Source organism: Symphodus melops, assembly GCF_947650265.1.
Source record: "Symphodus melops genome assembly, chromosome: 12".
Lineage (NCBI taxonomy): Eukaryota > Metazoa > Chordata > Actinopteri > Labriformes > Labridae > Symphodus > Symphodus melops.
The window spans coordinates 9543746-9559440 of record NC_136702.1 but is presented as its reverse complement, the minus strand read 5'-3'; the positions used below and the strand labels follow the sequence as shown (position 1 = coordinate 9559440).

The window sequence follows — 15695 nt, the reverse complement described above, 5'->3', positions numbered from 1 at the left end:
CACATTCGTAGGTTATGCTGCTCTGTCTGCAGAGTATGGCTTTATTTCAGAGTGGTGGAGGTCCTGATGCAGAGGTATGTGGTGTTGGAGCTGGAGTCCGGCCCTTACACAAAGCACAGGCCGCCAATGAACACGCAGAGACTGCGAGACGGCGACGTCCCCTTGAAGGCACTTCCTGTTGGTGATCTAAAAAAAAAAAAAACCCAAAAGCAACGTGTATAATAATGATTACATGTACTGTACCGTGTGGAAATAAAGAACGTAACCATGAAATCATTCGTCTGTAGCGGGAAACTTTTAGAGCAGCTTCTCATTTGATTGTTATTATCCTCTGGAGATTGTTCAGGCTCTGGAGGCTTCTGCTCTTCAGCAGCTTACAGCAGATTTAAGTTCAAACTCTCAAGAAACCACAAGTGGAAGTACTGTCATTCTCCTTGAGGCGGTGAGTGTTTTTTTTTGTTGTTTTTTTTTTAAATCGCTTGTGCCATTTTAACAGACTGTGTTCAGGTTGTTGGTTTGCACAAATAAAGCTGCATAAATGAAGTTGTCACCTTGAACTATAAATTTGTGATGGAAAGTTGTTACTCTGTGACGTTTTTGTGGACTGAACACTTCCGTCATTCCACAAATCAGGAGACAGATTTAAAAACAAGTCATTCCATCATGGCTGATCGTCATCTCATCTTTTTTTTTTTTGGGGGGGGGGGGGGGGTGTTGCACATTTTTTTGTTCCGTCTGTATTTTATATTTTCCTAAAAGCAATTAAAAAAAAACAAGACAAGACATTCCACTCGCCCCTCGACACTGGTGACCTTAATTACTAAAACTAAAAACGTGTTTAAAAGTCCTTTTAAAAGTTCAATCACAGTCATGTCTCCGTCCACTTGGCATTGTTTGGATTTCTTGAATTCTTCTTTAAGTTGATGCTTATTATTGTTTTGTCTTTTCGTCTTTAAGAGATTAAACAGCTTCGGGGCTTGTTCTGCTCGTGTCAGCATTACATTAAGGTGATCATAGTAACAGATGAGCTATAAAAAGAATGATTAACTATTGTCTATGCATACTATGTCGGCACAATTCACATTATATATATTGAGGTCCTAAGTAAGAAAGCATACGAGTTGTCACAGTTGTTGTTCTAGCCTGACATTTGTCATGGTGGTGTCCACGTAATCAATGGATCAATAACAGTGATGGAACATTTAAAAGAAGTCAAACTCAGAAATCTGTGAGAAGCTTGTTATGCTGCATTTATAACATAATCGACCTGATCAGAATCCACTGGCATAAACTGCCAGTTACAGCTCCAATTCATTTCAATCACACGTTTCACAGATATAAATTCAGTCCTTTCTCTGTGCCCACTATAACCTACTTTCCATGACGCTGATACTCTATATTTGCTAATACTGTAAAAGGACACACGGTGCACTGTGTGCCCAAAGGCTACAGTCTGATATGCTGACTCTCGCCTAAGCAGAGCACATACAGAATACAAAGAAAGCAAAGACAGCAGAGCTTAAACACACGTCGTGTTTAGAGGCAAACACAGGATGGGATAGTCCAACCAGTACACAAAGTGGTTAAACACACAGGAAGTTGCTGAGCAGGCAGGAAAGGAGATCCACTCATGAGCTGAATTATTTTGTACTCGGAAGTTTCGCTGCCACCGACGGAAAAAAAGTAACATGGTCTGCAAACATACAAAGAGTGGGAAAGCAGAGATTCAGAGTGAAACAGCGTTGTTATTAAACCAGCTTTTGTCCAATAACAGCCTCAGCAGCCTTTACTGCACCCGATTCCACAGCATACTGCAGCAAATTCCTTTGCACGCAAGTCAGGAAACAGAGCAAAGACAACCTACCTCTCTCACTGCATGCAGCACTCAAGAACTTCTGTCCACGGCCAGGAATCTGGGTGAGAGATACAACTTTTTAGGCAGCTAACTCGTTCAGATAACAATCACAACAAAAAGCTCAAACCTCCCCCCGCGCCCCCCTTTTTCCTTTTCGTGGATTCGGTGAGTAAAGATTTCCTCTCAGTAAAAAAAGGATTGTGTGTCCAACTCCGGCAGAAACAAATCCAGCCACCCCCCTTCCTGCCTGGGTGCCAGTCTCTGTTTAGACCCTCCCAGTCAGATATTAGCCAATGGGAAAGCAGAAGCAGATGCACTGTGTGAGAGCTTACTGCACAGTACTGCTGGCAGTTGACCCTGAAGCTATAAAAACTGTTTTATTTCAAACATAATACTGAATTCAACACTTTATCTTGCCTCTCTTTATTACTGCAATGATAAGCAAGTCATGGTAAATCACATGCCCGAAACTGTCTAATCCAATGTGATCACATAGTGAACATGAAGCGCCTCATGGTAGATGAAGAATAAGCTCATGACAGTCATCTGAAGCGTCCTTTGCACTATATGGACGTTGATAAGTCCATGAGCTCAGCTTGTCTCCACTCATATTTTGAAAACTTGATTTGAATTTAAATACTGGCGTGTGAGAACACTGAGTCGAGTGTGTCACACAAGATGATCACATTTAGCACTCACTAATAACTTGAAATGATTTGTCTTTTACCATCCCACCATATAAACTATAATTATGGCCATATGTGTTATACAGTTTTGCAATGGGTCACACTATAATGACCAACATTTAGCAAATTGGCATGATAATGTGAGAGCACTTAGAAATAATACATGTGTTGACAATGCACATATCAATAATTCACTTCCCTGCAAGGTCATAATTACATGTGTGATCAAGTCCAGCAGGAAGACTAAAAATAGAAGAGGAGGGTCTCTGCTGTGTAATTGAGATGGCCATTACGGTAAACAAGGACGTCACTACTTGGCGTTATTTTGTCAGAGAAGTGAAAGTAGTCTCAACTCTGACACTTTGACTTAAGTGTTTAAGTTTAAACACTTTTATAATGGTCTTTTTTTTTTAATGAAGCAGAGAGTTTGACCTTGTGTTGCACAGCTTGAATTGTAAAATATATAACAGTGGTCAAAGGCATTTTAGGTGTTCTGGTGAAACATGTTTTCCAACATATTCATACCTGACACATGCTGTCTTATTCAGCACAGGACTCAGAATGACAAAATGCACACATGCCACTAAAAACTGTTCCAAAACAAAATTTGAAGCTGGTGCAGATTCATCATCTGTTTGTGATATTTAAAACTTATGATTGATTGTTAGGGATTATTATGCCTTCTACGGAAGGGGAAATGGACATTTTAATGGTCGCGGTACTGTATGTCCCGCCCATCATTACGTTACAGTACGTAAATCTATTTTTTTCTTAACTTTAAAACGCAGCAATTAAACAGTATAAGATACTGCTACCACGACTGTCATGTTTCTGACATCCGGCACCGTACATTTTTAATTATACAGTTTTGGCTCTTCGAGTTTCCCATGATTTTAGTCTCAGATTTGCATTATCATCCTAGCTAGCTAATCACAAACACTTAGCTCACTGGCTAATGACACAGCTGTCATGTGTCCAACATAACGAAGAACAGTGACATTAACGTAAACATTTATTAGCTTAGCGGTAGCCACAGTGTTAGCTGAGGAGGAGAGCACCTTGCTTACCTCATCATCACGAATGAACCCGCTTCCCACAAGATCACGCACCAGCTAGCGCAAACGACACGTCAGTCCACGGTAAGAAACGAAAACAACATGTAAAGTGTCACCAATACGTCTGTCTTTAAAAAAAACTGCTAACGTCGAGGAATTAAAGCTTGTTATTTCGCCTTCTTTACCGTCCTCATTTCCTCATCACTTTCCAGCACTGCACAGATTTAAGCAACAAGCTTCTGACAGCTTACTGTACAGTCGTCAGTTTAATGTGATGGGGGGTTTCCACGGGTGCGCTGTGGAATCTATGGACTACATATAATTGATTTCACAATATTAGAAAGCAAGTTAAGCAACCCAGTTTTATATAGGAACATGGCATATGTAACAAGATTTTTTAGCAATTTCATTTCTGGCCAAAATAAGTCGTTTTGTAACTTGTACCTGCTAAAATCACCCTATGACCGCAAAGTGGTACAATCCACACGAATGCCAGTAGGCTAAAAGGGCAAGGGTTTTCTTGTTACCAAGGGAACAGCAATAAAACCATGTGGGTCTTTTTGGATTAGTTTAATAAGAACACGCTGTCATTTACAAATATAAACATAATCATCGAAAAATATCGATTTTGACAAATGTGCAAAGTCAAAATACTGGACAACAGTCTGAATTTGAAATACTCTGTGTCCTACAGAAAGGCAGGCTATATCAAAGGGTTTAGTATGGGACTCAGAAAAATAGACTAAAAGCAGTGTCACACATTAGTAAGAGTTATAACGAAAAACCTTTGGCTTGTATAATCAGGATGAGAGGCAATGTGTAGCCTAGTCTGATAGGTCTGCTCAAGGTCAAGGAAGATGGATGCTAACCCAGATAACATGAGTAAGGGAGGGTGAGAGGGAGGAAGATGGAGAACAATACGATTGTGCATGCATTCTGCTGCAATATGATAAGAAATAACTTCTTTTTACTACAACCATATGAAGACATTCTGTCCTCTGTATTGGATGAGAGTCTTCACAAAGTGTGATGTCCCCTTTAAATTGTACAGATAGTTTTGATTCTTGTCATACTAAAAATATAGGGACAAACTCTTATTTCCAGTAGTTTAAAAGTGGTGTTAAATGATTTACCATTATTCTTAACTAACTTTAATATTGAAATCTGCAATGGCTGTTCTGGCGCTTCTGCTAAAGGCTTAGTGATGTTGCCTACAGTACAAAACAAATTGTGCACGCTAAGGATTGGGTTGTGGTTTACCTGGAAATTTTAAAAACCATCACACGGACATTTGAATGCCTCTGGTGGCAGACCTGTTCTATGAAATTCCTCAGATATATATTTTGAATTCATTCGTTTAATTGAGTTATTCACTGTTGTGTCTTTTGTGTTGCAGCTGTCTTCTCTTTAAAATTGTGTATTGACCTGAGCCTTACAGGTAACATTTTCCATTCAATCGATTTTTTATTTAATTATCGAGACATTGTGGGTACTTTTGAAACACAAACACTCAGACTCAGTTCAAACAGACTGCAGGAGTTTTTCCCATAATATTTCTGGGGGCTTGTTGAGGCAACAGACAATAAAATATCTTCGCTATCAGAGTGACAATTCACTTCAAAAGCTGTGATGTCATAGGGAAAGGTCACCTTAGTGCTCCCCTTGATGAAAATGTCACTGTCAATATGAGTGGGATAAAAGAACTAAGACAATAAATACCATAATTTCTTTACTTTTACAATGTTAATAGACATTGTTCTTTGAAAATTCTACCTTTTAGTTTCTTATGAAGGTATGTCACATTGATTTTCAGATGTACGTCCAGAAATCTTTGTCCTTTCATGAGTCTTAGGATTTAAAAAAAAAAAGTGTACCTTTCAAAAGTGTTCTTTAATGACAAATATAACATGAGAAGCTGATTTTCCTAAAGTTCATCCATTTTAAGATTGAACTCCACCAAGATAAAAAAAAAACAAGCATTGATTTGAACAAAACCGTCCACTGCCTTAGACTTTGGAAAATCCAAGAACATAATTGAAAATGGAAAAGAATGATGAATGAAAATGAAAAAGCACAAACGTGAAAATGGAAAGTATTTCTGTGTAGGCCTACATGCAGAACCAGTGCTGAACAGGCTGTATTTCTTTAGGACAACAGTACCATCTAGTGGTAAGAAATCGTAAAACAACAAAGACAAATCAGAGGGAGGCAACAAAAGCCAAGCTTCATGTTTTGTCCTCTAGATGTCAGTCTTTTGTTAAATATACTGCTTTCAATTCTTAATCTATTTTATCAAGGATTAAACATTTTTTAATCAAACACTTCTGAAAGTGACTTTTTTAAACAATTTTTTAAATACCAAAAATACCTCAACTATTGCTATTTTGCATTAAAATAATGTTTAATGGGTATTAGTCATCACAATTAATAATTACATTCATTCCTAATGATTGAAAACCTTCTGTGTTCCGGTGCCGCACATTACACATCCGATTTTGAGCTGATTATTCAAAAAGCAGAGACATGTCCTTGAGCAAGGCTGTGTTTTTATCACGTCATTACACACTTCTTATAGTTCACCGTCGAGACTACACAGTCATACCATCTGTGTGGAGATGACTTGCTGCAGCTCATGGCTGAAATGCTGAGGCAGCCATCCTTACTGAACCACGCAGAGGAGAGGCAGAAGCTTCTGTGTGTCAGTAGACACACAGCGGTAAAGTTATGTGCCAGGAAAAAGCAGCAAGTGAACTCAGTAAAAGTTGTGCTAGCTGAGTGTTAACAACATAAAAGGTACTTTACTTGCAGTACTGTTGCTCCTGATAACGCCAAATAAATCACATAATAACATTTGTCGTCTTTTCATTACACTTAAGAATGGTTTTCAAGGGCTGTTGTATAATAGTAGATACATTTCACTTTCGTTTTTCCTATTTTGTTTGAGCAAATGTCTCCTAGTTTCTTATTTGAGTGGAAACTAACTGAAATGATTAAAACAGGATGCCAGTTTCATAAGAAAAACACCAGACCGGACTGTTTTTCTTTGATTAAGAGCTATAAAAGCACCTGCAGACACCTGCTTACCTTGTTACTTCTTGATGCCATCTTATGAAATGAAAATACTCTTATGAATGTGCACTCTGTAACTGTGTAGTCTATTTCTGGGTCTGAACATCCATTCTGCATAATTCCCACTTGACCTTTCGCTGAAAACATTTCCGTGTAGCAGCCTTGCATCACTTCTGTAATAATATTCTCACCATGCTTGTCTTAATTAGTGGGGAGATTCTCAGTAATTTAGCACTTACATAATCAAGAAAATGTCACTCAATCACTCACACTTTTAAACATCGCTTTTTGGAAGACAAACATCATTTCAAACAGCAGCAAAAAAATATGTTTTATCAGTGTTCATTAGTCGTGTGTTTGTTGTAAGTTTACAAAAGAGCTTTACCTAAAAACAAGTCTCTGTATGTGAGCTGCAGGATATCAAGGGTTTGTGTTGTGTTTTTCAGTTTCTGCGATAGACTGGCCTCCTCCTCCTCCTCTCTCCCATTGCATGATGGGACTTTATATCAAGCCTCTTACACCCTGAAACGTGGAACATCTGGACATATGGATGAATAAATGGAAGCCAATCACTGAAACAAATCAAAATGATCATTTATGTACATTCAGTTTCGAGTAATTCAGCCTTCACAGTTAAGATCCAGACTGATAACAAGTGCAACACTGTTCATAATGCTATCCACTCAATACATTTTTTTCTGATATTTTAAGAAGAGCCCAGTCATTAGTCAGTGCTGACAACAAATTTTGAATTATAACATAACATAACAGAAGGCATTTTAGACTTTTTCAAACATGAACATAGAAATAATAACAGTAAAAAAGCTTTCCTCCGTGTTCACTGTGGGGTCTGTACTATCAGGCAAAGCTATTCTCCAGCACACTCTAATAAAGACAAAAATACAGATAAACCACTTCTTAAGGATATGCAGCATGATCGCCTGTCAGTTAATTAAAAATATCCTTTAAAAACACAAACAGCATGTCCACCTCTCCTGGGAATGGCAGCTAATTTAAGACTGAAATCTTTATTTTTCCGTCTGTGCCCACCATTTTTCAATTATCAAGATCCATTAAAAAAACTCCATATCAATCAAATGTATTATTAATAATCACTGTTGGACTGTCATATTTTCTTGGCTGACATTTTCACAAGTAATAATAGTAGATAGACTGACCTTAGCTTTAAATGTGCATTCTACAGCTTGATGATTATTCAAAGGTAATGAAAGCTCAGTAAATTCATTGAATTGATTGATGGGAATGTAAGGCAACAGCTCAGTACTTTAACTCTGTCCAACGTAGAAACTTCAAACTCCAAGTGTTCAGCTTTTGGAAAAGGTGATGGTAGTTACTTTTAAGGTTTGTGTCTTTCACAGTTTCAACATATTGAAGAATTTAGGGAATGTTCTCCTACTAGAAAACCACACTGGTGGTTGGTTCGCACATGTTCACCCATGTGCAGAGACGACCGTCCTCAGGGGCGGGCGACCATGTCCGACCTCTGGCTCCTTCGCCGCATCTCATTCCCGACTCTCTCTCACCTGAATTTCAGCTCTCTCCAATGTCCTTCCTCTCTAGTAGGGGCATAAAAATACTCTCCAAAAAATATTGAATTACTCAAATACTGTCCAATTCAAAAAGCAAAACGTTTTTTGCATTTAAAATTAATCATTCGATTGCCCCAGTCACTCCTTATGTTAACTGAGTTAATAACTTTGTCATGAAAAAAATGACTAGTACTTCCTCAAAGTTAAGCTAAAACATAAGGAGCTCTCTTTCAGACTGGCTTCAAGTCTTAAACTTAAGCTCCTCATTAACAGAGGGGACATGGGTCAAACTATAAAATCAAAGTGACGTAAAATAAATTAAAATAAACACGTTTTCTGTTGGTAGTCTATAGGTTGTTCCTATCCTGCTGATTCATGCCGGAGCGTTCACTTGTTTGAGAAGTTGTTTCTTAAATGTTAAAAAAGGGGTTTAATGCAATGATTAACTGTTCTGTTGACAAATGTGACTTTGCCAAACGGAGTGGAGGAGGAATGGTGGGAGGAAACATAACAAAGACCAACACAAGAGTGATTAAACTTACCATGAGCCCATAACCACGAGTATCTGCTTCAAACTGACTCAAGAATTTTGTCCATGGGAGTATTTTGGCTTCACTTTTGTACAACAGGAGGGCGTGGAGATGTGTCATTGGTAGCGAAAGCAGCCAAAGCGATACAAACAAAAAAAAGCACTGCCCGGTTTTACACCGGTGTGTTCAGCAGAATCCACTCTCTCATGATGTAACGTCCGTGGCCGGAGAAGGTTTGCTCTTCATGATATACGAGAGAGTTTAAGTGGTCCCTTCAGATTAGTCTCTATTAAAGACCCCAGGAGTTGCTTGGCAGTTATTGTCACCATGGAAACCTCGAATTGCAGCTGGAGGCACACAGGTGGTTGAGCTTCGATGATCAGACTGCTTTAATGTCCCAGTAAACAGAGGGGGCATTTACATACAGTGTAAAAACGTTTAACTGTCATTTTAACTTCATTCTCTGATCATCGGTCTGTATCTCACTGAAGGCTTTCAAGGTAGCAGACGCAGGTGTAAGTAATAAAAACACAGCTATATGATCAATAAACGCACACAGACCGATGCACAAACAACTCAATTCCTTCTGGTACACAGCGGCTCGTCCCAGTGCTTACAGGGCTTACTGTAGCCTTCTGCTGTTTTTTTTACCTGTATTTCAACTAAGACACTGGAATAACACCCCAAACCCAGTCCCTGCACACTAAAGCTCACTAAGTCCTTACAAGAAAACTCTCTTTTCAACAGCCTTCATTGCTTTATTTTTGCACAACCTTTAAAGCTCAGAGGTGGCCTTTAGCAGCAAGCAAACCCATCACAACATTTCCAGAAATGGCATTCTCTGCTTTACAATCATCAAACGGCAACACGCGCATACACACATGCACATGCATGCGCACACGTCCGTGTACATGTGTATAGCATAGTGTATACATTACGTCCCATTGTAAACAGTGTTTCATATAGTATCTACTTCCTGAAGTGCTCTTATCATCTGTCACGAGGGAACGCTGTAATTCCTGCAGCCTGCCACACAGCACAGAAGCATGTAATAAATAAATAAATACAATCCTTAAAGTAATTGCCAGTCTGATAGCTTTATACTCTTGCAAAAGTGGGCTTACTCACATATTCAGATTGTTACGTAGACCTGTCATAGTTGTGTACGGACAGGTGCCTCTAACCCCATTTACAATGATAGACACACGACCAGAGCTCTGAAACCAAAGCAGCTACATGGAATTCAATGATCATTATTGTTCCTATTGATGCCAGCATTTTTTTAAATTGGGACATGTCATTTTGCTCAAATAATCAAAAGGGATGCTGGTTTATCTCAGTTGACAGAGCTCAATATTCAGAGACGCACTGATCAAAGGTTTGACTACAACCATTTAGTGCATGTCCTCTTCTGCTTGTTCTTCACCACATGTCCTGTCTCTTTTTTTAGATGACCTATAGACCAAAACTCGAGGCAAAAAACAAAGTGATCGACGTGAGTGGCTAACTTTAGCTGTCAAACCCCCCCCCCCCAAAAAAACATGGTGGAGTTTAAATTGCCTCTAAAATGTATAAAGAAGCAAGAAATAAATGAAAAGGGTAATGCTGACTTGAACCAACTTTGGTACAAAATGTATCCAGAATGCTCTTTTAGCCATTACTGAAATAACTGTGTTGTTGTTTTACTGCTACACCAGACCTTGTAAATGGCCGTCAATGAGCCAAATCTGGCCCTTTAACAATTTAATCTGACACAGAATGTTTGTTACATACAAAAAGATATAACCTGATCTAACAGAAGCAGAAGGAACTTAAGGCAGGTAAACTAAATTAAAAATGTTAAATGGAGCCCACTGTCTGCATAAACAACAACTTACCTTTCTATGGAGATGAGAAAGGTGCATTGTTAACGCGTTTCGATTACTACCATTAAAGGTTCAATCTAGGAAAATCAATACTTGGCTTTGTAGCACTTCACCTCTTTTCAATTTGGCCATTGTATAAAATAAGGTATCTATCTGTGCTCCCTGTCCCTCTGGTTTTTAGTTTTTTTTTTTTTTTTTTACTATACTTTTACTGAAACACAGAATTAGTGAACATTAAGAGTGTGGAACACATCAGGTTTCATCAATACTCTACAAACGCAATCTTTTACAGCATTCACAGCTGAAAAAAAAAAAAGGAATAGTAATCCAATTTACAAATAAATTAGCTTCATGAGTCACTCAAACAAGGCGAGACAGGTGATTCTTAAACAAACCAAATATCCAAAGTGTGGATTCTGATGTATTTTTTTTTGAAGAAAAGAAATGACAGATCAAACAGAAGCAGCCATAACACTTCATTGTTGACATTTAGTGAACATTTAATTAGATAAGACGGGAAGTTTGAGTGAAAATGAGATAAGAAGCATAAAAAGCATCACTGAAGCCTATTCAACCAGATTAAAAACAAGCCCTCTTTCATCTCCATGTATTACTGCTCTAATTGGATTTGAAGGGACTTGAAACCATGTGGCAAAAAGCAATGACAGGCATGTTTTTTATATCTCGTCTCCTTGCTTTGAGGCTGCTGGTCTTTGTAGGCCTGGCGCTCTGCTGGCTTTAGAGCGCTCTCACTGCCCCACAGTGCAGTTTGCCGTCAGCTCTACAAACATGTAAAAGCAGCCAGTGTGACGGTGACGGGGCATGAGGACTGAATGCTGATCGACTCATTCACAGTCAGGCCACACGGCAGCCACACTGACACATTTCATCACCTCGACTATTTAGCAACCTTTTATCTCTGCAGCACACCACTTCAAAAAGGAATTCTTGCAACAGAGTACTTGTTGTCACTTTCGGAATAATTTAAAAACACAAAGATCTACAAGAAGTACAAGGAATCCAAGTTAATTCTTATTTTTTTTGAATGTGAACTGATTTTGTGTACATAATACGATATTTGGAAAATCTGGACGGTACTGCGTTTGAGAAAATAACGTTTATTGGACTGTTACCAAATTAAGAGCTTCAGATTATCTTTCATAACTTGATTTAACACAGGTTTACTGCATGCATACACCATGATCTAACAGAGGGCTTTTTGAAAATGAAATACATTAAATACAGTGTTTTTTTTTTTATCGTTAGCTTTGGCTTACAGAACTGTATATTGTTTAGAAATCACTCTGCCCAAATGTCAGTATATAGTGGATGTGCGACATGCAACCTTCAGTTCTTTTACAACAACATCTTTGAACGAAGACAATAACGTCAATGACATTCAAAAAACTTGCAGAGAATGTGAAAATGCAAGCAACGCAGTCTATGGCAGCGTTGTTGAATTGTTTTATCCTCACCTCAGTTTAACTGACTATATGCTCAACCTGAAATGTAAAAAAAGGCAACAATTAAATGAGAAACAATCCAGTCTTTAAAGATTGAAGACACCGAAAGGCAGTCCAAGGCAGAGCTGCTGTGAGTGCTCACAGGCTTGGCAGTTTTCATGAGGAAACAGCGGAGCACTCGGAAACACACTGAAGCTGAGAGACGGACAGATGCAGGAGACGGATTAACAGTGAGACTAAAAGAGAGAGAGAGAGAGTCAGGGGAAATGTTCAACATCAGTTGTTGAGGAGTCTCTCTAACTTCTCTCTCCAAGCCTCACCAGCGGGCCACCTGGCTTGTGTAGTCCTCAGTGGTGGCGGGGAAGTCCCCCTCAGTCTCCTCCTCAAACCCTCCTTCCCTCCTCCCTCCTCTGTTCCCTCCCCCTTTGTGTTTCAGAGGTCTGTTCTGCTCTTTTCGCTCCCGCAGCCAACGCCTCTCCTCCCGCCTCTTCAAGCGAACCTCCTGGTGCTCCCGCTGGCGGCTGTACTGGAATCGCTGGAGGAACAGGTCCTTGGCGTACTCGTACAGCTGCACGTCCAGGAAGTTGAGCTCTTCGATGCGTCTGCGCACCTGCTCGCTTAAATCCACGTTGGCCGCTCGCGTGCTGTTGATCTGCGTGAACGCGGCGATGAAGCGGAGGCTGAATGTCCGCTCGAACAGGTACTGCGTCTTGCGTTGGAACTCGGTGAGCCCGTAGAAGGCCATGTTCTTCAGGTTGCTCATGGCGCTGCTCAGGAGGATGTGATTACGTTGACTCTCGTTCATAGAGGACAGGTTGTAGCAGCCAACCAGACTCAGGTCGGCCAGCATGCGGACCTGGCGGTTGTTGGCCAGGTTGGACGGGCAGTTCATGAATTCGTTCAGGGTGACACCGGACCAGTCGTCTCCGTTGTAGCAGTTGGGCAGCTCGTCCTGGGTGGGTGATCGTCCGTCACACATATGGAGGGCGGTCTTCCATGTGGCGCCACGCTGGACGTGTTTCCACTCACTCAGGTAGCGGGAGACCGGGTCACGCAGCATGGTGATGTAGTAAAAGTTCCTGCAGCAAAAACAAACACAGTGAGAGAGCTGTGAGCACATCATCATCATCACAGAGGGCATCACTGTGTTGTGCTGACAGATGGTGACTTTTGTCTGGGTGTGAAACCTCAAGGTTGAATGCTAATGGGAAAACTCAAAGGCTCACTAATGATATTATTATAACGTTCACTAACTTGCCCTTGACAATCAAACCCTCGCGGGTGAGTAATAATTTTACAAAATGGAGCCATGGAACTTTTCCCGAGTCCACAGAATTCTTCCCACCTGCCAACAGTGAGAATAATTGGGAGTCAAGTCGTAATGCTAACCCACAGACATACATTAAGTGGGTAAAATTGACCCAACCAAATCCTAAATATGTCAGTCTCACAAAATAATGAGGTTCCAGTTTTCAAATATCAAATCTGTTGCACTTTTAAGTGGGTATCTAACCCATCATTTGTCACACATTCACAGCAGGGCAGAAAACAATTCAGCTGGAGTGGCAGGTGAGGGTTACTCTTGTTTCACACCAACCAATGCACAGATTAATCATTTCTGGAAATACTGTAAGGAAAGTCTCTGAATGAGTAAGCAGGGACGGGCCTAGAATTTTTGACAGCCTCATTTGGGGCAACCAAGGTTGACATGAAGCTCATGTGCGCACATACACATCCGAATAGCCTATGTTTACGATTTCTGTTTCCACATCACATACAGTGCAGTAGGTTTTTTTTAAATAAAACAATTGAGCAAGAAAGTGGCATCGTGTTGGATTCAAAAAGAAATATCTAACAAAATAATGAGTAAAGTATACTAACAGAAGAGAGAGTGCCAAATCTGTTGAAGCCTTTTTTGACATAGCGTGTTGTGGAATTTTTTCCATTACCAAAGAGTGAAAATAAAGAGTGAGAAGATCTATTCAAAAAGGAACCCCAAGATCGATCTGGTCTCAATGAACATTTATTCGAAGGCAAGATAAGCGTTCGAAGACCCCTCTCTCCCACGGTGAGGAGAGAAAGAGGCCCCGAGAAAAGGCAAACATGAACACTTATACATTTCCATCACATTACACAGATCACTTCCCCATCACGCCACATAGAGACATTGCCCACCTGGCAGGGCACAATCTATCCCCTAGTGTGAGAAAAGAGACTACATGACTATTTACCATCTCCCAAGGCTGAGAAGGAGATGGAGTCCAGTGAGAAAGAGCCTGGGTGACTCTTCCCACATGTACAGAGTGTGAGAAACAGAATAAAGGGAACAAAATGATGGGAAACAAAACACCCAATATGCTGTGCATGTAGTATTCTAAGACATTTCAGATACATTTCATATGACAGATTCTATGAGACCTTCGTAGTACACATGGAGTAAAATTTTCCATAACAAGCGCAAAAAGTTTGAGCTGAAGTCCCGCCTCTAAACGCATAGGTAGCAACTTATATTTAATGGGGTGGCCAATTGGTTTTCAGGAGCCCCACGACAGCCCACCTAATAACCTGAAGACACGCCTGCATGAAAGACGAACTGGAAACCTTCTTGTAGATCAATCTGGTTTTTTTTTGGTAGTTTAAACACTGGAGTCTGATAAAGCCCTTTGGTAATAAAAGCAAAGCACAAAGTTTCTCGTCTAAAAATTAAGCGCAACATCAGTGTTTTCTGTGAGAGTGACAGCCTACACACAGGAGGTTAAATCTGCCCTTCATGCCAATGTTGACGACCTCTGAGGAGAACCACTCAGCTGAGGAGCAGATATGTCAAAGAGCATTCTGATGGAAAAACAAAGATTGGACAGGTGTTGTTGAGGTAAACCTCTCTGAAGGTGATGTCGTGAGAGTTTTTCATGTGAATATGTAATGATGATGTGTCCTCATCTCCGGAGACAACAGTCGGGATGGTTGAAGTGGAGTGTGGTGCTGAGATTTCACACTGCTTCTAAAAGCTGTTCTCTGTGCTGCTTCAGTTTATTCAGCACAAAAAAAAAAAACTTTACACAGTCTCACCCAGGAGTGGAGATAAGAAGAGCTGCAAAAACACATTCCTTGATACATTTTTGTCCTTCAGGTTTGGTTTGAATGCCCATGAAAAGGGTTCAGACATTGTATTTGCAATGGAATATTTTTCCCAAGCAGCATTTAGTTGTTTTTTTTTCCTTCTTTTTTTTTTTTTTTTTGCAGGAGAATAAATCATTTGTTTTTATCCAAATAATCCTGTTACATCAGCTTTAACACTACGATTACATCACAGGCTTTATCAGAGTCTGCTCCAGTATCACTACAGTGTGGTTTGAATTGACGGGATGTAAAAAAGACTCAAGACTAAAGAGTCAAATAATTTATTATTAATTATTTTTTTCAAGAAAGAAATTATATTACTCTCTGAACTCTGCAATAACGATGGTGAGTCAGTGTCAACATTGATATTTGTATGTGCTGTATTAAGTATTGTAATGAGTAATTTAATTTAAAATGCTTAAATACCAAGCGGCAACCCTTTGAAAAATGAATCCAAGTGCAAAAACTCCAGTTCCTCGACTGTCTGCCTTAGGCTGGATGC

General features: G+C 39.8%; 1 protein-coding gene and 1 long non-coding RNA gene across 3 annotated transcripts in view; both read right to left on the bottom strand.

The window, feature by feature from the left end:
• Nucleotides 1-27: 27 nt before the first annotated feature.
• On the bottom strand, nt 28-4055 carry LOC306832444. Its single transcript, XR_013780229.1, has 4 exons — nt 4041-4055; nt 3609-3908; nt 1865-1913; nt 28-186 (listed from the first exon to the last, which is right to left on the bottom strand). It is a non-coding gene; the product is annotated as an uncharacterized lncRNA (long non-coding RNA).
• Nucleotides 4056-11712: 7657 nt separating this feature from the next.
• The window catches only part of hs6st3b (heparan sulfate 6-O-sulfotransferase 3b), a 53259-nt gene continuing 49276 nt past the window's right edge, over nt 11713-15695 (bottom strand). For both annotated transcript variants that reach the window (XM_079356739.1, XM_079356740.1), the window contains one exon: nt 11713-13152. In XM_079356739.1, coding sequence (XP_079212865.1) covers nt 12390-13152 — 763 coding nt within the window. In that variant the 3' untranslated portion in view covers nt 11713-12389. The remainder of the gene's footprint in view (nt 13153-15695) is intronic.